General features: G+C 40.6%; 2 protein-coding genes across 7 annotated transcripts in view; both read left to right on the top strand.

Moving 5' to 3' along the window:
• The window catches only part of ern1 (endoplasmic reticulum to nucleus signaling 1), a 32,550-nt gene extending 22,001 nt beyond the window's left edge, over positions 1–10,549 (top strand). Inside the window, exons 17-22 of the mRNA XM_084676805.1 lie at positions 5,806–6,005; positions 6,373–6,520; positions 6,745–6,872; positions 6,970–7,093; positions 8,235–8,302; positions 8,479–10,549. Of these exons, the coding sequence (XP_084532931.1) occupies positions 5,806–6,005; positions 6,373–6,520; positions 6,745–6,872; positions 6,970–7,093; positions 8,235–8,302; positions 8,479–9,330 (1,520 nt within the window). The 3' untranslated portion in view covers positions 9,331–10,549. The remainder of the gene's footprint in view (positions 1–5,805; positions 6,006–6,372; positions 6,521–6,744; positions 6,873–6,969; positions 7,094–8,234; positions 8,303–8,478) is intronic.
• A 763-nt stretch (positions 10,550–11,312) lies between these two features.
• On the top strand, positions 11,313–21,323 carry samd9l (sterile alpha motif domain containing 9 like). 6 transcript variants are annotated; one of them, XM_084678472.1, is made up of 5 exons: positions 11,607–12,537; positions 15,582–15,647; positions 15,875–15,936; positions 16,050–17,141; positions 17,268–21,323. In XM_084678472.1, exons 3-5 carry the CDS (start codon positions 15,933–15,935, stop codon positions 20,621–20,623), a joined length of 4,452 nt encoding a protein of 1,483 aa, XP_084534598.1. In that variant the 5' UTR covers positions 11,607–12,537; positions 15,582–15,647; positions 15,875–15,932; the 3' UTR covers positions 20,624–21,323. The 6 variants fall into 6 exon arrangements, with proteins under 6 accessions (XP_084534596.1, XP_084534598.1, XP_084534599.1 ...); XM_084678473.1 differs by having other exon boundaries at positions 16,050–17,540; positions 17,829–21,323; XM_084678470.1 differs by lacking the exon at positions 11,607–12,537 and adding an exon at positions 11,313–11,596 and having other exon boundaries at positions 16,050–21,323.

The following is a 21,323-nucleotide window of genomic DNA, read 5'->3' as shown; positions in this document are numbered from 1 at the left end:
GCTCCATAGACCTCCATTCATTCTGCACTCGACCGTTAGCGCCCTCATATGGAACTTGAGTGGAACTGCAACCAGTTCAGAACCCGGAAGTTTCTCAAGAGTAGGAGTTCTCTCTTTATTAGACTGTGGCTCTGTTCGAAAACTCTTAAAATGCGTCCTTCCTTCCTTTTAATACAGCGAGGTCTGTTCGAAATGTCTTAAATCCTCTCTTCCTGTCTAATAAGATACCTTGAAATACGTCACATAACGGTCATTTTTTAAGAGAGCATATGAGCTGCCTTGCTGTCATAATGGAGGCACGTATTACCCATAACTCTGTGCGCGGGGTTACCGTGAGCAACAAGTTAAACAGAATCCTTTGACCGCCATTGCTCTACGTTTTTACAAGTACTTATTTTATTGATGACACTCCTAATTTGTAAATTTGCTCCGACTTTTCGATAACGCACAGTAGCTAGCATCGCCGTGCAGTGCAAACACTAAGTAGTTGCTGCGTTTTATCATAATCCTATCAAATGAGTGAAACACAAACACAAATGTTATGAGCTATTGAGCCTATATCTAACACAAGTTTAAATACAGCTTAACTTGATTTAGTGTGACAATAAACTCAATGCAATTGACTGCCGTCTGACAAAGCGCGCTAGTGCCATAGATATAGTGCGAGCACATAAGTACACGCAGCGCGATGACGTACATCCTGTCTTAATAGGCTGTTCGAAAACAACGGTTTTTAAGATACCTTACCCCGAAGAGAGCTGTCTCGTTAGATATGGAGGACCAAACCTGCCATATTTAAAAATGAATGAATGAATAAATCAATGTCCACATCCATGCATTTATCCATAAATAAATGAATACATGTTCTAATTAATGCACAATTGTCAATCAATATTACCTTATAATTTACATGTATTTATGTATTTATTTGTGTATTCATTTATCTATTCATTTATTTATTCATTCATGTATTCATTTATTCATTCATTTATTCATTCATTTATTCATTCATTCCTGTATTTCTTCTTCTCAATATGTTAATGAGATGTGTCAATCAAAATAGGTAGGCGGTATTTGACACACCATTGGCTAATCGTTTTCCACGCTTTGTATTTGATTATGTAGCCTTACATCCATCCTTGCTGTCATGGACAACATAGCCTACATGGACAGGCTGGCCGACCTTGTTGAAAACAAAGATTTAATTCACCATATATGATATTTGGATAAACAAACATGTTATAAAGATTTTAATACGTTAGTTGTGGGCTATCACTTAACACCCAACTTCACTACGCTGACTGGCCAACCATGTGTTTACCCCGATAAAAACGTAAACATTTTAAAATAAAAAATCCTGATTGTTGATTGTCAAACCAACATATTTGTCCTGTGTGTAAGAGCGAGATAGACAATCTGGCATATAGCCCCCAATCAAGCAGAAGAGAAATTTGTGAAGATTGACGACACAAAGTTAATCATCGAAGATGAAAAGTAGCTTAGTCCTAAATGGAGTTGTATGCCCCATAGCACATATTTTACAAAGACTACGGCAACAAAAGCCAAATGTTGCCACGTTATATTGGGAATGGGATGCCGTTGCGACGGTTATTGTTGGAGCAACAAGTTGCCTAAATAGCCTGTAGCCTATGCCATGTTTATGTACATGTCAGCTTTACATGTAGAAAAGAAAATCTCAGAGAAGGTGAAAGGCTTGGTGACCGGCGTGGAGAAATGCGCGTCTAGTGTGAACAGCATCGCGCCATTCGTAGTATATTGTGGCGCTCCAGGGCGCTTCGCAGCCAGTGTGTCCCAGGCGTTAGCTAGATTGAATCTATGGCTCTGGATTGATTGCAATGTCTGAACATCAGTTTCCACGCCTACTGGCCTCCTCTCATTATCATATTGGGAACAATGAATGAATGAATGAATAAATGAATAAATAAATGAATATATAAATGAAAGAATGAATGAATGAAGACATAAATAAATAAATCAATCAATAAACCAATACATAAATGAATACAAAATAAATAAATACATAAATGTAAAATATATGTAACTATTGATTGACAATTGTGCATTAATTAATATATATATTCGTTTATTTTTGTCTAAATGCATGGATGTGGACATTTATTTATTCATTCATTCATTTGTAAATATGGCAGGTTTGGTCCTCCATAGTTAGACACCTGTCTAGTAAGACATCAAGGATTAAGACAGCTGTCTAAGTTTTCGAACAGAGCCATTCTCTGATATTACGTTGCTCTGATTGGTTGTCGGTCTATCCAATTGAGTGTAGAGGCATTTGTTTTACGAGTTCGGTTGAAACACGCCCTGTAGTCACAGCCCAACGGAGAGTTTTCAGACTCATATTCTGACTAATTATGATTATGACAACGTCAGGCTATATAAACCTAGCTAAAAGTCTTGGAAAGTTTAGAATATTTTTTGCTAGGTTCCTACGAACTTGTTTTAATCTGCCAGACAAGTGGGTGCCCCTTCGTTCTTTTGGTGATTAGTTTCACGATCCCGTCTTACCCGGCGTCATGGAGCCTTGCAGCTAAATACTTATTTAGCACTAGCGTTGCTACTGTACCTATCCCTGCATGTGTTTGAGCTGTTGCGCTGTTATACTCGGCAAGTATCGTGTTGTGGTGTCGGAGGACTGATCGAAAAGTGCATCATACATCTAAGTTATTTAGCTAAGACTTGCATGTACAGTATATAATGTCACATTAAATAATGTATTTAAACTCAAGCTTATATGGTGCGTTGCAGGGGCGATTCTAGGATCAGACCTTTAGGGGTGCTCAGCCCCCGATGAGAATGTGACATGAATACAGTGCCTTGCAAAAGTGCTAAACGTAAACCCCCTTGCTAATATAAATCCCTAATTTCACTGGCTAACAATTAATACATTTATGTATTATTATGCAAAATATTGAATGAAAAAACTAAGGATGTCCCTTTCTTAATGAACTACCAGCATCAAATTATAATAAACAATATATTTAAGAAAATATTTAAAAAATATTTGGAGTGCTTGAGCACTCTGCAGTTTTAATTGACAGACATTTGTGTTTTAGAACGCGTTCACAGGTCACAGGGGCATGAGCCTACATACCTTTAAAAATAAGAGCGCACCATCGGAAGTTTTGTAAAGTTATAAAAATGTAAGTTAAACTTTTTGATGGCGCCTAAGCAACGGAAGCACACGTCTGTGACTTGCATCACACCAGCTTGCGAGCCCCTTTTGGGTCGGACTCGGGACCCATCAGTTGAGAAGCACTGAATTAGACCACTCTTACTCTGATCCCTCACTAAATTGCTCCTCCCAAGGTTTCATACAATTCGTTCCTCAATTAGTTTTCCTGGGAGTTTTTCCTTGTCTACCTTGAAGGTTTAGATTGTTTTAGGTGCAGTTCTATGGGCATATGTGAAGCCCTCTGTGACACTGCTTGAATAAAGGGTTATACAAATTAATTAGGGTTCGTCCGTCAGGAGGACCCTATTGTAATTGTTGGTATTATTATTATTATTATTGTAATTTATCTCATGAACACATTGGTAAAAAGTTTTGAAATTTGGCATATTTTCCAAACACAGACTGGCCCACATTAGACCATTGGGGGCGCTACAGGCCACGCCCAAATGTCCACTTTTTAGAGTGATTGTATTTCCACCCCATTGCTCCAATTCTTCTGAAACTTGGTTTGCATGCCTCATTTTTCATGAGGAACAATAAAGCCTAAAGGACCCATAAAGTCCACCGTGATGTATTTTCCTATACAGTGATAATTTGGGAAAACCTTCTAAATAGATCTCCTCCTACAAAAAAGGTCAAATTGACTTGACATTTTGTACAGATATGTATCATTGACATATTTAAAAATGTTACTTAAGACAGTTGAATCAAATACAAAATGTCTGAAAGGGGTGTATTTATGTAAATGTCCACATTGCCTCAATAAGTTTGTGTCACTAAATCAAATTTATTTTTGAATGATGGTTTTTCAAACCCAATAGGCTTTAAGATGACACCACCCTGAAGTACCCTGCAAAGTTTCACCTTGATATGTAAAAATATGACTGAATTACAGCTATTTGAGCTGTAATTCAGTCCAAATCGGACAATGTTGCCATTGGAGAAACATCTTATTTTATTATCCAGTTGATGACTGAACATAGCAGATTCCAAATCTGTCAATGGCTCAATTGGCTGAGATGTTGTGCTGATAAACAAATGGTTGTAGGTTCAAAACCTGTCAGAGGCAATTTTTTGAACACTTTTTTTTGGACAGACCGGTTTCTAGTGTTCCGGTCAATCGTCCGGTTGTAAAACATAGCAATGAGTGTTTATTTGAGCCCATAACAACACTCCGATCATTTGATAAGCGAGATTGTGTAAACCACTGCAAAACAAGCCAAGTTTACAACAGTAGCTAGTTACTTGGAGTCTACGTATGGTAGTTCGAATGAAGTATATTGATCATCAGAAATCTCTCTGAAGTACCATTAACAATTTCACCTTGGTATGTCAAAATATGATTGCATTAGAGTTGTTTCAACCTTGGCTGGACAGCTTACTTTTTTGTACAGTAACTGAACATGACAATATTCAACACTGAGAATAGCTCAACGAGTTGGAATGGTGACCTGCAAAGTATAAGGGGGTGTAGGTTCGAATCCAGCCACACTGTTTGAGTCTGTCTTAAATTTGAATATGTTTAGTTAAACAGGATGACATAGTTCTGAAGTACCATGCACAATTTCACCTTGATATGTCAAAAGATCATTGAATTACAGCTGTTTAAACTTTGGCCGAATTGACCAATCCACGCTACAGGAGAAACGGCTTTCTTTTTTTAAACAGAAACTGACCAGAATTTCTCAGCTTTGAGTGTAGCTCAATAGGTTGAATTGTTGTGCTGCAAAGCGCAAGGTCACAGGTTCGAATCCAGACACAGTCTTTTGGCCTGTCATAATTTTGATTACTTGTTTAACTAAACAGGCAGACATCATTCTGAAATACCATGCGCAATTTCACTTTGAAATGTCAACCGTTTCTTAACCTTTGTCCCAAAGCTGACCAAAAACTAATACTCATATCACGCAGTCGGAGCACAGCTAGATAATTAGCGTCAGCCACTTGGGTACTCAGCATGCAGTGCGGCATGTCCAAAAACGCAAAGACTTGTGGAAAATAGTTTGGTTACAAAAGCCGTGCGAGGGATTTTAGTTGTTGTGTTCGTTCAGTTAGATGTTTGTAATGTTATTTTTGGTTAGTTAATATAATCTTGTTGGTCACCCTGATTGTGTATGTTGTGTAGTTTAACCAGAGAGTCGGCTGCTATACTGTCACAGGCTATTCTTGCAAGGCGCTGAATATGAGCTCTGCCTTAGCCCGGTTGTCCACATGACTTGTTAGTTGTGCATTGACTGAGAGTCTGGAAAGAGATCAACTCAAGAAGAGTTTCAATATCCTATGAAAAGTTAATACTCAGCCCTTACTAATTATAATATCTCAGCCGTTGATGTGTAGAAGAGAAGCTAGAGAGACTGACTTGCTCATGAGTTCAAATCCCCGTTCAGCCTATTGTTGTTGGCCAAACATGAAGTAGTTTTGCTCTCTTGTTGTCCAAGTCTCGATCTTCTACAGTGTACATGTTTACAATATTTTGCCATTTTGCGGAGGAACCCACATCGCTGCTTGCAGCTATATTTTAAATTAGATTTATTGTCTTTAGAAAGCTGCATTCAATTAAACTACTCTTAACGCGTTTTTCCCTCTTCACCCAGTCCACCGGGACCTGAAGCCTCACAACATCCTTGTGTCCATGCCCAACGCGCATGGCCGCGTGCGGGCCATGATCTCAGACTTCGGCCTGTGTAAGAAACTGGCGGTGGGCCGGCACAGCTTCAGCAGAAGGTCGGGGGTCCCGGGCACCGAGGGCTGGATCGCACCGGAGGTTCTCAGCGAGGACTGCAAAGACAACCCTGTGAGTGGGGAAAAATGAGTCCAAGAAGCTGAGCTTTTTGTTCCTTTTTTTTTTCTTCTGATAAACAAGTAATCCGTTTTGAAGAAAGAAAAACTAAGCTGCTCTTATGTTTTTGAAAAAGACACATTTTTACGTTTTTCACTGATGTTTGCTGAGAGGACACCTCTCATCCATAAGTGTACCTACAGTATCAGGGTTGCATAATTAGTTATTAGTCCATAATTCATTCCAGTTTGGTATTTTTGGGCATTTGTTCATTATTTTATTATTCAAAGTATTTATTCTTGGGGGGGTATTTTTTATTTGATCTTGAATTTATTAACTACATACATTGTTCTTTCTCTCAACCTCTCCCTCCATTCGTCAGACCTGTACTGTAGACATCTTCTCTGCCGGATGTGTGTTCTACTACGTGGTGTCCCAAGGCAGTCACCCGTTTGGCAAGTCCCTGCAGAGGCAAGCCAACATCCTGCTGGGGACCTACAGCTTGGACCAGCTGCAGCCTGACAGACATGGTGAGGGCTACTTCCTCTTCCTGTCTGCTGATGTCACTTCCTCTGGAGAGGCGTGATGTTTTTATCGTTTTAATCTATGATTTTAAATGTGTACTGAAACAGGTTCACTATTTGTGAACGACTTGAATCTGGATGATAAAGTGTTGCTTGGTTAATAGTTTTTCCACACAAAATGTCAACAACAAGTGTGTTTTAAAGCTTTTTTGTGCGCTTGTCTCTCCCAGACGACATAGTGGCCAGACACCTGATAGAGCAGATGCTGAACATGGATCCACAGAGGAGGCCCTCAGTTGACAGTGTGCTCAAACACCCCTTCTTCTGGAGCCTGGAGAGGGAGCTGCAGTTCTTCCAGGTCTGATGGACTCTCCAATCAAACCCCCTCCTACAACAAAGGTCAAACAAACTAACCAGTCAATGTGCATAAATATGCCTTGATCTTTCTCTTTCAGGACGTGAGTGACCGCATAGAGAAGGAGCCACTGGACGGACCAATTGTGAGGCAACTGGAGCGAGGGGGGCGGGCCGTGGTGAAGGGGGACTGGAGGGAACACATCACAGTGCCCCTTCAGACAGGTGAGAGGCCAGAAACAGCTGCTCTGTCACACAGCAAGCGCAGAGATGGCTTCTTTCTGCTTCATGTCACTATTTACTGGAACAGCAGGTCTGAGTTTACCTTAAGCCTCAAAGTTCTGCTGCCTCAGTCACCTACCAAGTTAGATACTGCTGTAACAAGCATGCTACCGGGTGGGGATTCAATACGGTTTGCAGGCATTAGTCACACAACAGTACTTAAATAATAATGTAACATTATTATGGAGCTGTAGACTGGAGTACATTGATCTGTAAGTGATTGAGGATGTGTTATTTCCTGGACAAGCCATTGCTTTTTTTGACTTGAGCGCAAGCTGAAGTTCCTGCAGCCATCTTCACCATACCACCTGAGCTGTCAAGAACTATATACAATATAACTCTCTGTCAGATTGAGCATTTGTGATAATATAACTTAATTTTGTGCTTTTCTGTTGTTTATTTACAATTTCTGTATTGTCTATAATTAGTGCTGTCAGTTAAACGCGTTATTAACGGCGTTAACGCAAAAACATTTTAACGGTGTAATTTTGTAGTTAACAGCAAACTTTGTAGTATTTTTTACATGCTGTTGCAATAACTACTGGCGTTAGAAAAACTAAAACACACTGGATCTAGCTAGACCGGAAACAAAACAACAGGCAGACACTTGTTTGGGCTTGCGAGCCGGCTAAAGACAAGAAAGCTAACGTTACGTTTTGAGTGGATGGCGAGCGCGAGATGCCGAAATGGATGCCAATAAGATTCTGAATGGAAAGTTTACTTTTAAAAAGTTGCCAAATGGTTCCATCAAAAAGACCAAAGTGATCTGTGTGTTTTACTGTTGTGAACTGAGCTATCATACCAGCACGTCCAGTCTGAAATACCACTTGATGGCCAAGCACACAGCTGATGCAAATTCTCCGCCCCCTCGTCAAAGCCAGGCAATTGCAATGTTGTTTTCAATAAAAAAAACAAAAACATTTGCACTAAGCAATCCAATCCACTTTTTCATTTTGATAATTTTTGCTTGGCTGGTGCCAGTGGTCATCATTTGACTGGGGTGGTTGAAGTGCTTAGGTCATGTTCAGTTGAAAGGGTCTTATGGTGGGGTTCAAACATTCCTGATGATTCTCTCTTGGGACAGATCTGCGTAAATTCCGGTCATACAAAGGCGGGTCAGTTCGAGATCTTCTCCGAGCCATGAGGAACAAGGTGAGCATGATGATGCAGCTCAGTGTTAAACTATTACATATCAAGAAGTTCAAACCAGTTTAACTGGGTTCATAGTGTACTGAAAGGTTTTCCATTCAATTTTTACAGTCTCTTTTGTGTGGTTAGCAACGACGGTTGAATGACTGGTTTCATCTCCTTGTCTGTCTCCTCTACAGAAGCACCATTACAGAGAGCTGCCTGCAGAGGTCCAGGAGACCTTGGGCTCCATCCCTGAAGACTTTGTCTCCTACTTCACCTTCCGTTTCCCCCACCTTCTGCTGCACACCTACCTGGCAATGCACACCTGCGCCCTCGAGAGGCCCTTCCTGCCCTACTACCCCAGCCCAGAGCAGCTCGCTTGGGCACGGACTCCACACATACCTCCCGGACCAGGCATGTCAGTCAAACTTCCCTGCACTAAAGAATCTGCGCAAACACACACGTCCATACAGTCACAGTCAGAAGAGCCTGTGGCTTTATTCCAGCCTCTTCCCACTTCAGCCCCCACACAGCCTCTAATTGCTACAGCCCCCACACAGCCTTTAATTGCTACAGCCCCCACACAGCCTCTACCCACTACAGCCCCCACACAGCCTATAACTGCTAAAGCCCTCACAGAGCCTCTACCCGCTACAGCCCCCACTCAGCCTCTACCCACTACAGCCTCCACACAGCCTCTACCGGCTATAGCCCCCACTCAGCCTCTACTGGCTACTGCCTCCACACAGTCTCTGCCGGTTACAGACCCCACACAGCCTCTACCCACTACAGCCCCCACACAGCTGGTGCCAAATACAATTCCAGTAGAGACAGCATCGTTCACCTCACCTGAAGACCGAACCTTGCCTAGTCTGCCAGCCACGTCCACACCTCCAGAGCCATATGCACAGACAGTGATTCCCTCCTTACCTGCAGAGACCACTCCTACATCTGCGCCATCCCGAGCTCCAGAACGTGTTCCTCCCCAATCACACATGGAACCAGGGCCTCCTATGGACCCAGTCACTCTGAACCCAGAGCCTTTGTGAGACAGGATGAAAACTGATGGATGCAGTACAGGGTGGAGCTTTGCCTTACTAGTGAACAGGAACTGGGGTTTATGATGTTCTGCTGTACCTGTATTGGTGAGGAACAGGCCTGCAGTGCCTGGGATTCGCCACTAGGGTTGCAAGCAGCAGTCAAAACCTTAGTTATGTGCCTTCTGTTGGACCGGTACACAAGATGGTCTGGCTCAGTACCCCACGATTCTACCTTCCACAAGTCAGGGTGTTATTTTTTAATTGACCATTTTGGGTGGACATAAACTTGGGGTTAAATTCAGCACAGACAGAAACTATTTTTGCCATGGAGTCCCACTACAATGTAATGAATTGCGTAGTGTCAAGATGTTGTGGAGTGCAAAATGTGAGGAGGTCTGTGTTCATGTTGTCAAACACTGAGTTGAGTCTGACCGTGGTAGTTTTATCAGAAATTATATTTTACTCAGTGAACATGCATTATGTAAAGAGGTGTATATTTTTGTACAGATTAAGATTTTGATCATGATGTAATTGATGTGGCCATTGTGCCTTTTTTTATAACACTGTGCTGTGTGTCTTGGGGCCTAAAAGGCATGGGTTTTGCTTGCTGCTACTGCTGATGACTGATGCTGCTAGAAACTGCTATTCTCTCTTGAACCAGATATCTGTGTGTTCTTGAGTAGAAGGTATTTATTCCAAAAGGTAAACCGGTTAGATCTAACATGCCATTTTTTTTGACAATTCGACATGTGACTAATAGTGTTACGTTGAAAAGGTACATTTGGGTACAGCTAGTATGAATCCATGTCTCTCTAAATTAATGGGCCATCTGAAAATAGCTTTACACGTAAACTAACTACTGTTATCAATTCTAAAAGAAATCTTGAATTGTCTTTGATTCAAGAAATTCTACATACTGTACATCTACATGTTTCAATCTTTGCTATAATTGACCAAATAAGGCCTTTAATTTATTAATCTTTATTTTAGGTTTATTTTGTTCTTAGTGAAATTACGTTTGTCAAGTCAACTGTGCTTACTGCTCACCTAAGAATTAAAATAGTATATTTTACAACTTAGTTATGTTTTAATTTAGGAAATTGTTATGCAATCAGGAACACCTTTTTTTTGCTGTTGTGGAAGGAGTTTAGGGAATCCTTTCAGTGTCTGTATGTCTGAGAATGCCATGCATAATATGCAAGACCAGAATAAACTTGAAAGCCAGAAAGCTGTCAATGTATTCATCAGAAAATATCAGCACGTATTGTTATGTGCACAACAATCATCTCCATGATTTCCATCCAGAACCAAACTCCTCAAAACAAGTTTGGAAACGTTATTTTGGTCGATTATTCCTCCCCTTCAATAATACCAAATGGTATTATATGGCAACTACAGTACGAGCGTTCTGATCATCTTTAAAAAATCTCAGAAAATAGCATTACATCCTTGCTAATCTCAATATCTTTGGAATTGTATTCAAAACATTATTGAAAAAGTAAAGGGTGTGGAAGTAGGCCAGACTGGTGTATATTTTAGATTTTTTGACACAAGTCTGGAAAGGTTATTGAGATAAACAAGGATTTCATGAGTTTTTCAGAGATTAGCGATTTTCGATCATTTTTTAAAAAACATTATTGAAAAAAGTAAAGGTTGTGGAAGTACGCCAGACATTGTTAGAATAATCTGGTGTGTATTTGATATTTTTTGAAAAAAAATTGAAAAAGATATTGAGATTAGCGAGGATTTAATGCTATTTTCAGAGATTTCAGCGATTCTATATCATAAAAAAAATGTTTTATTGAAAAAGTAAAGGGTGTGGAAGTAGGTCAGACATTGTTGGAATACTCTGCTGTTTGTTTGAGGTTTTATAGTCGTACAAATATTATTGTCATAATTTTTCAAAATTGTATGGGTAATTTTCATCCGGTCCCTAACTCGACGCTGCAATTTAGCGTCTTCCGAATGTGAGACGAATGTCGAAAATGAAACTAACAGGTCTACTACACCTTTTATGATAAATGAAACTAGTTTTATCTTCTTTTTCAAGGATAAACGAAACTTACTGAAAGGGGTATTCGTGTTGTCGATCTCGCCAGGGCAGGGCGAGACCGACACATCGTCTGCACTCGGAAATTGTATTGAACGAGTTCGCTTGTGAATTTAACAGATTTTGCTTACAAGTTGTAAGAACAAAGGACATGAGAAATCAAAAAACGTGGAAATGGACGACTTCTGCATGAACCTATCCAACTGCTGGGAGAAGTAGGCGACGGTAAATCATGTTCGAGTAAATCATGTTCGCATTCCCGGATGATACCTACTCTTGTATAATTAATTAATTAATTAGTTGTAGTTTGACGAAACGATGCTATTTTTACAAGCCTAAATTCCCTCGTCTTAAACTTTGAGGAAACTGTCAGTAGGATATTTAATTAATGTTTCATCAAAATACAAGTTTTGTTGTGCTGCACTTGAGAGCCAATACGATTTGTATGTCATTCTTCTCGTAAAATCCGAATGATTCACTCACGAAAATAGACGTAATTCTGAGCTGCACTTGAAAAACGACGTTGATGTCGATGTTGTGCTACACTGTCCTATAATCGGATCGAGGGTAATATGTGAATTATGTTGTAGTTGTGACTGCTGTTATGTCACTGTCTGGTTAAAGCGAGCATCTTTTGTATTCATTTGTAAAAATCACTTTTCACTTCTGATTCTTGATCACGTTGTACTTGTTGTAGGCTACTTACTAAATGCCAATTGTAATATAATCGTCTGTTACATGAGCAAGGGCGTAACCACGCATTCTTTGGGGGGGGGGTCGTGTCCCCCCCAATATTGAGAAAATACCAATCTGTCCCCCCTAATATACAGCAGAAAATATGTCAAATATATGTTCTTTTTTTTTTTTACCCATTCAACGGATCGGTGTTATGTCTTATTTATTTTCAATTTATTTCCGTTTGTTAAGAAAAACATAAGTGTGTAAATTCCCCCTTCTAATTGTACACTTCTGTGATCCACCTTGCGTCGGTCTGCGTTGTCATGGTTACCTAAAACTTGTTCGTCAGTCAGTTGAGCGCAAAGAAAGTAATGTTAGTTAACTAAACTTGTTGGAGAGGAGGTAGAGTAGGCTAATGGAGGATTTGAGGTTACCCTAAAAGCGAGAAAACCTGACCAGCAGCCAAGCATATGCGTTTTTTCCAGACAGTAAGTAACTTGATACTATGTGTAAGCAAGTAAAACCAGTAGCCTCATAAAAGAAAGCATGAGTCGCTGTTTTTCTGATAGAATGACACTTGAGAATGTGATCACAATGCAGGCACTGCAATGCCGTGTCTCTGAGAAATTTCACTATTCCTTTAGATGTGAATTCAAATGGTCAATGTAGTCCTTGAAACTATGTTCTAAATGTGCACATTTTCATAGGCCTATATAAATTGTAGGCAATGCACGTAACAACAACAACAAAAACGGGTACAAACTCTTCGCCTTTCGGCGAAATTTGCAGTTTTTGATCCAAAATAGGTCATTTGTGTGATTCGTGTATCTGCAATAAAAAAGGGGTTCCTCCGAGTAGCCTAGTCTGTGAACGCAAACTGTCATGAATAGCCTATCTTTTTCAAGCTTGTTTGGCCAACCAATGTCAACATGGCACGCACGCTTTTCATTTCGAGTCTTCGGGTCTGTAACCATAGATATATATATATATATATATATATATATATATATATATATATATATATATATATATATATATATATATGTCTGTAACTGCCAGAGCCCCAAACATGACTTCCGAAATTTGTGGTCACGAAATTCTAATTTTTGGCCACGAAATGGGGATAACTATATTGCGGGCAGTTCTGCTATAGCTTACCTGTGTGGGGCTAACCAGAGCAAGCTGAAGGTGCAGTCATGGACAGAGATGATTGTATTGTATTTTAGGCTGGTGGATGTCCGTGGTAAAGTTGGTTTGAAGTTGGATTTCAACAGATATTCGTACAGTATTTTGTTATTTTAACCGGTGTTAGCACCGCTACGACTGGCCACTAAGCCAATGCCTAAACAACGCGTATGTTAGGGACCATCAACAAATTACACGTTTCAAAAGTCAATACCTTCTCAACAACATGAACTAGGAGCGTCAAAGTAATGTTAAACTGTTGAAGATGTATGCATTCATGCTGCTAAGCCTTTATTTTGTTCATTTTCATCTCAAGTTATTAAAAATGAATTCTTTATTCAAAATAAACCTTCAAACTTCAATAGCTTTTTGGTCATGTGACATATAATCCTCAAATTCTGTTAACTGACTGTCATATAGGCCTATATATTATGTATTTATTTTAAAATATATTCCCCGAGGAGCATGCCCCGGACCCCCGAGGGGGTTTGGATCCTTGTCACCTTTTTCATCCCTGATGAGTTTGCACCCCTGAAAAAATATGGGGAAGGATACTCATTTGGACCCCCCCAATGTCTAAACCATGGTTACGCCCTTGTACATGAGTATTGCTACATTATTTTACAAATGTATATAAAATGCCCCTGCTCACAGGTCCCTCATACCAGAATTCAACTCTTATTTCCCTCTCAGTAAATTACGTGCTGCACAACTGTTTTGTGTTTACAATCATATCCATTTTATAGATCCTGCTTCCCACAGCCTAGTGAGTATCTTCTAACTTGCAATGTAGGCTACAGTGCTTGGTTTTAGTACCTGATAAGCCAAGCCTGGACCTTCCCTTTGTGAATGGCAAGTGAAAAACATCTAATAAATGATGACAAAACTTTTGTCGGTCTCTAAATATTCTGGCTCTTCTGAGCGCACCTCTCACTATCCGCGCACCAAGCTCCACAGGATCTTCTATGAACGGTGACAAAATGATCGTCAAGAATGAGTTAGTGGGCAGGGTTTTTATACCGGTTGATCTCTGATCTCCAACTTAACCTGCCCCCGACCAGGTTAGCCGTTCAGCATGTGTTACTATGGTGATCTAACCCGGCAACAAGTGATCAACCGTCGTAGTACAGAAAACCCTGGGTTGAACCTGAAGTTACCTTGCGAACGCCAAATCTTGATTCGTAGTATAGGCCCCTGGTCATTGTGTACAATCCAGTGTGTAATCTAGGGGGCAGTGGTTCTCAAACCTGTCCTCAAGTACCACCTACCCTGCATGTTTGAGATGTTTCCCTGCTCCAACACACCTGATTCAAATGCATGTTCGTTACCAGGCTTCTCCTCTACCTCCCTCCCTCTGTAGCATGGGCATATCTAGCCCTATTTTGGGGGGCTGGAGCCCCCCCAAAAGTTTCATTAGCCCCTTCAAATGTTTATCATGTATATATATTTTTCTTTTTTCTTTCATATTTTAAATCTAAGTTTGTAAATTTCTCTTCCTTAAACCCACTAGAGGAAACTATTTAAAAGGATATTTTGAAACATTTCTTCTGGGGGAACATGCCCCCAGACCCCCCTAGTTTTGCTGGGTCACAGGAAAAATAATAGGTTTTATCTATAGGGCTTAGCCCCCCCAAAAGTGGGAACCTAGATTTGCCCCTGTAGCTCCTTAACCTATTTGTAGAGGGAAAGCATCTTCCTCCTTTCCTCAGCTGCTGAGTTTGAGACGGAGAATTAGAGGGAAGGAGGGCTGGGAGCAGGGGCAGTTTTAGGCACGGGCGGACCGGGCAGACGCCCGGGGCAGCATTTTTTCATGTCACATGGGGGGCGAACCGCAAAAAAATAAAATAAAAATCGCTGCGCGGTTTTGTCTCATCTATCATTTCACTTTGTGAGGAATTGGGATATTGGCGCCCCCTTTAAGCAGCTGCAGGCACCCCTGCTTGCTGAGACGGTGCCGTGCAGCATTTTCCGCAGTTTGTGCCGCCAGGTAGTAGCGGTCTACGTTCCGTGTACTCTCGGGGGCGGCCGGCGGGGTAGGGGGCGGCACAAGATTGGGCAAGGCACTTACCCTACTTCCCTCGGGGAATGTCCCTCCTTGTACCTTCTGTAAGTCGCTCTGGATATGAGCGTCTGCTAAATGACTAAATGTATATTTGAACAAGAAAACCTCAAACTATTGTGGTTTAACCTTTACCTTGATATTTTGGCACTAAATATTGCATGCTATGCATTCTTGTGTCTGAATTAACCATAGGACAGAATACAATCTGTTCCAGACGATATTCAGGGAAATGTTTGTCTGGACAAACAAAGCATTTAACGTCAATGACTAAAACTTGTTTTTCAGTATTTCCTAACAATCCTGAACATCCTGATTTACATTGGGGAGGAGAAACCCAAATCTACTGAGCCGGTAATTTTAAAGTCAAACACACACACACACACACACACACACACAATAAAGCAACAGGTCCCAGTGCTTACCTTGTGGCTGTGTGGGATGGACATGCATTATGGCTGTGGATGTGTCACAGCATTTTAAATAGACCTGAAGTTATTTACTCTTTTGTTGGTGTTGGTAATACATGCTGCTTAAAAAGAACACATTGTGAATTTCACTTAAACTTTTCTGTTTGTCAGATTGATGCGTACGAGATTCGTACGTTCCAGCAGTGAGCTTTGACACAGAATACCAATAATGGGTAAGAAACATTTCAGAGAAATGTGTCTGACTTTATACTTAGAATACTGAATATTTAACAATGGTATTTTGTAGTGTAAAGCCCTTTTCTATGATGTATGTTGCATGCAACAGCAGAACAAGAAGACATGTTGCCGGTTGAAGAATGGACTGAAGTTCAAGTGAGCTCCTGGTTAAGGACTATTGGAGTGAAGGAGCAGTATATTACAAGGATTAGAGAGGAAGAGGTAAATGGGACAGTCCTTCTTGAATTGACTGAGGACTTTCTGAGGAAAGAATTTGAAATGAAATCAGGACCTGCTTTGTTGATTCTCAAGAAGAGAGACAGCCTTCTCAAGCAGAGATCAAAGGTCGAGGAAAAACCACAAATTGCCCAAAATATTAGAAAAGGAAGTAAAAAGCATAAAGAGGTTCCAGAGGCAGAACATGTCCCAAAGGATACAACTCCTCCAGAACAATCTGTTAGTGTGTTGACCACAAAGAGAGACTGTAAGCCACGACCATTTGATAAGGAAGGGATTGATTCCACTTATGTCAAACACAATGTACTGCAACCTGAATCTGGTGCTTTTGATCTGATTTGTCCTTGTCATGAGTACAAGTCTTTCACCATTGCAGCCACTCTGGACCGCACAAGACTGCAGGCAAAATTTGCCAAAGAGGTTCTCAAATTTGGCAGTGGCTGTATGAATATAAGATCAAATGGTACAATACACTTTGGTGTGATGGACAGTAGAGATGATGCGGGCTATGTACATGGTGAGATTATTGGTTTTCCTGTGCCGGAGAAAGACATGTATGTTGACGCATTAGATTACATTGAGAAGAGCTGTTCTTCACACAGTGAACACATGCGGCAATGCATTCGTCCCCCACGTTTCATAGAGGTCCTGGACATGGATAGTGCAGAAAAAAGGTATGTGGTAGAGGTTGACATAGTGCCTTCCGTCAGCATTGTGAGGAAAAATATGTATTCTGTTCGTCTGCCAAACTTCAAAGAGTCAAATAACAAAATTTACTATGAAAAAGACACGTTTTTCCGAAGGGTAGGCTCAAAAACAGAGCCAGTGAGCGATCAATTAGACTTCTTCAAGCGAGTCGAGGACAGAGATGCTCTACGAGATGAGGCAGAGCATTGTCAATATTTAAGCACTCCAGGCATTGGCCAAGATCTTGGAAGAAAGCTCACAATGCTGGTAACTAACGGTAAGAAGTTCATAGAGAAAGAGAAGTGGTACATTCTTGTTGCAAACAAATTCAGACCTGACGATTTGAGAAGCATTGACTTCTTACTCAACATGAACATATTCTGTGTGTTTGACTTTGACCCAGATTCCAAGGTGTCAGGGCTCTGCAGTAAATACATTCAGCACCATGCTGCAAATATGCATTTCATGCAGAACTACAAAATACCAAGTGGTATGCCCCTTGACCAATTTGTGAGTCACCTTCATTTATTTGAGCAGACGAGCTGGATATTCTGCAATGGACGCAAAGATTACAAAGGAAATGAAAACCCCTGTGACGAAATGACATGGATCAAAACAAAAATGACCCTCCTCAGAGAATCTGTGTCGCTGATCTGCAAACAGATCTTACCAAAAGGTACATTCTTGGTATTGTTTCTCCTCACATCCCCAGTTGAAAAACCTCTCTTGCATGCCTTCTTTGAGTTCTTCACTGATATGGAGGGCCATGACGACATCATATGCATATCAGAATCTGAGGAAAACTACCAGAAGTGGCAGAGCTTTACAGAAAGTTCTTGTGGAACAGAAACTGTTAACCGCTTCAGTGTTGTTGGGATGAAAATTAGTCATGTTGATGCTACTCTGCAACAAATCCAACCTGTCACCTCTAGAGCAACTAAGCACTTGCCTATCTTTGTTAAAGGACAGTGCCTTCTTGAAACAAGAGAAGAAGAAAGAATGTACTCCCTGGAAATCATCAGTATGGACCATTGTAATGAAACAACTGATGACTTCATAAAATCAAACAAAGATACCAATGAACGTGAGTTTTACCATGGTGGAAAAGTGACCTGGTTGAATTTCTGGCTTGCAGAAAAGGGGTATGTTGGAGAAGTGATTCAGAGGGATGCATATCGGGAAATATCTGACATTCTGACTGAGACCCTGAAATGGAGTGTGGAACAATTTCCTGTGAACAGTATCAACATCTACCATCACCCGGGGAGTGGTGGAAGCACTGTGGCAAGACAGATCGTGTGGAATAATAGGAAAGACCTCAGATGTGCTATTGTGAAGCCATCATACTCAGCTGCAATAGTCGCTGAACATGCCGTTCAGCTGAGAGAGTATGAGGAAAGAGACCCCCAGAAGTGTGTCCCTGTGCTGCTTTTGATTGAAGACTGCGACAAAGAAAAGTTAGATGATCTGAGAAATGAATTAGAAAATGCCATGAACACTAAGAAAATAAAACAGGGGCGATGCTTTATTTTGTTGAGCTGCAGACGTTCACATAACCCAGAGAAGATGTGCAAAGACTCCCCATTGAATAATGTGTCTGTCACTCACCAACTGTCACCTGAAGAGAAGATCAAGTTTGCAGGGAAACTACAGAAACTGGAGAAACAGTACAACATAGAATTCATCTTGACTTTTGTCTTGATGAGTGTAGAATTTAAGCATCAGAAAATTGTGGAGTATGTGGAAAACTTTGTGAAACATTTACTACAAGACATTGACCGCAAAGATGTTGTCACCCGCCTCATTCACTATGTGGCTTTGCTGAACACCTATGTTCCAAACTCTTTCATTTCCCAGTCCCACTGGGAAGCCCTGATGCCACTACCCTTACACATGGATAGGTTCCGGCAACATACTTTTGAAAAGTCATTGAGTGATCCGGCCAAACTCGTCTTGGTACATCTGAAAGATGTCAAGACACACATTGAATCACTTCGAATAATCCATCCATTAGTGGCAAAGGAAATCCTTCAGCAACTCCTTGGTAACCAAAAGCTGCAAAGTTGTTTGGCAATGAATCTGCTCCGAGAGGATGTGCTTTTTGAGCATCGATTTGGAAGAGAGGAGTATGTAAAATTCCTGAGAGCATTGTTCATGCAACGCTGCAGAATCAGTAATGGAGATGAATACGACAGCTTTTTTTCACCTCTTATTGAGCATGTGTGTGCAAATGAAACTCCTGCCATAGCAATAGAGCTACTCACGCAAGCTTACCAACGCTTCAACAAAGATGCATTCTTTGCTCAGCAACTTGCTCGGCTCAATTACACCCATGAGAAATTTGAACAGGCAGAACACTGGGCAGAAATGGCAGCCAAACAAATGCCTAGTAACTCATACATACTTGACACAAAAGGTCAGGTGTACAGAAAGTGGTTCCATGCCAAGTTTAAAGTAATTGAGAAGGTAGCAAAGACTGCTGAAAACACAGCAGATGCTGTGAAAACTGCCCTGAGAGCCATTGACTGTTTCAAAGAATGTGAAAATGCAGCCATCTCAGACCGTGAAAACATGAATAACTCAGGTTTCTTTGCAACCGTTGAAGTTGGATGCAGCTTGTTGAAGCTCATTTTCTCATTGCACATTTTCTCAAACAAAGCTCAGGGCCACTCAGAATGTATGGAGTATTTGCTCACAGAATACATTCCAGAAGAACTTAGGAAGCCATGGGAACCATTTCACTGCCAGCTAAAAAAACTTCAAATGAGGCTACATGAGTCTCTTGAGTGGATCTCAGAAGACCTGAGTTACTTCCAGACAGATATTGATGCTGATGAGGCAGAAACCATTGAATGTCCTGAAATTAAACGTTATCCACTGAAATGGCTTGTGAAGAAATCCACTGAGTATGGGAAATACTTCTGCGAAGCATCTACCAGTACAGCTCTGAGTCAGTCAAACCCAGCTACGTTGACTCCATTCATGAAACGCTTGATCATTTATCGCCTTGGAGGGGGAAATGTAACCACTGTCTTCTCCATTATGACAGACCCAAAAGAAAAACATTCGGCAAAAGTTCTCGAGAACATCATATCTCTCTATCCAAGCAACCCTCAGAAAGCTAGACTGCAACAAATGGATCTGGTCAACTACATAGCAGTACATATTGCTTTGAGCTGCATGTCACCTCAGTCTCCAAAGGTAGCTTCCCTGAAAGACCTCCAGACACTCAGTCAGCAGTTCCCTACAGACAAACGAAAGTGTCTGCCCAGCGCCCTGTTCCTACTCACCTTACTGTTCTGGCCAGAGGACGACGACACAGACAAAGAAAACAAATATGACATGGTTCAGTCAGCCGTTGAGTGTCTTAAAAAGAGCTACTGGACCAAAATGAAGGATATTCCTACCAGAAAGAGAAGAATTTACACACATTTTTTCTTAAGCAATGGAAGCGGCTGGAGCAAGATTGTCCACAAGAGCAAAGTGGAAGCAAACACAAAGATCCTTTCTGTGTCTGAGAAGAGAATGAAGTGGTTCCGTGGAGAGGCGTGGAAAATGCCTGAAATAGCTCACCTTTTGAAGACTGTATCTGGGTGGACAGAAGATGGAGTCATCTATCTTACTGGCCCAAAACAGAAGAAATTTTGTATTCCTCCACTGAATATAGCCTCTGTGCCCTACAGCAATGAGAACATTACTTTTTACTTGGGCTTCACATTTAGAGGACCTGTTGCATACAACATCACAGTGAAAGAATAGAATGTAAAAGTGATCAGAATTATTTTTTTCCATAAATGGAAAATGTCTTGCTTTTGTTGGTAACTGGATAATAAATCTTCCGGAGTTTGGGAGAGATGTAAATACTTAAGCAACGAGTGAATTACTTTCCTACTTTCTCAATTGCTTTCTTTTTTTCAGAATTTAACAGTTGCACAGTGTGCTTAATGCATCTTAGGCAACCAGGCATCTTTAGTTACGTAGTCATGCCTGGAATATTGTCAAAGGAAGTCCTACATAACAGCTTCACCTTTTATCGATGTAATGGAGCAAACGCTGTAGATATATGTAAAATCTGATTAAGACAACCACTATGAATATAGAAAGATGTCTCATTCAATAAATGATATGGAACACGCAAATTGCACTTATAGCCATTCTACATTTTATGGGGATGGTTGCCCACCCTATACATTTGACAGTAAAAATGTTTTACAGTATACCCCACTATATGATAATATTAGGGTATTGCATGCAATTATTTCCTTATTCTTATTGACTATTTTTGTAAGTGGATTAATTTTTGATTTCACATTAAAATGATCATGATTGTGACCTGGTTCAATTGTTGAATTGTTATTTTTGCCAGTGAAATGTCAGGTAACACCAAAGCATTAATACTAATGTATGCTTTTGAAATATGTAGATAAATAAAAAGAAATGCTAATGTTTTATTTCGCCA

Source organism: Hypomesus nipponensis, chromosome 17, assembly GCF_054491055.1.
Source record: "Hypomesus nipponensis isolate SF chromosome 17, ASM5449105v1, whole genome shotgun sequence".
In the NCBI taxonomy this organism is placed as follows: Eukaryota; Metazoa; Chordata; class Actinopteri; order Osmeriformes; family Osmeridae; genus Hypomesus; species Hypomesus nipponensis.
The sequence above is the reverse complement of the archived record's forward strand: the minus strand, read 5'-3'. Positions and strand labels throughout refer to the sequence as shown.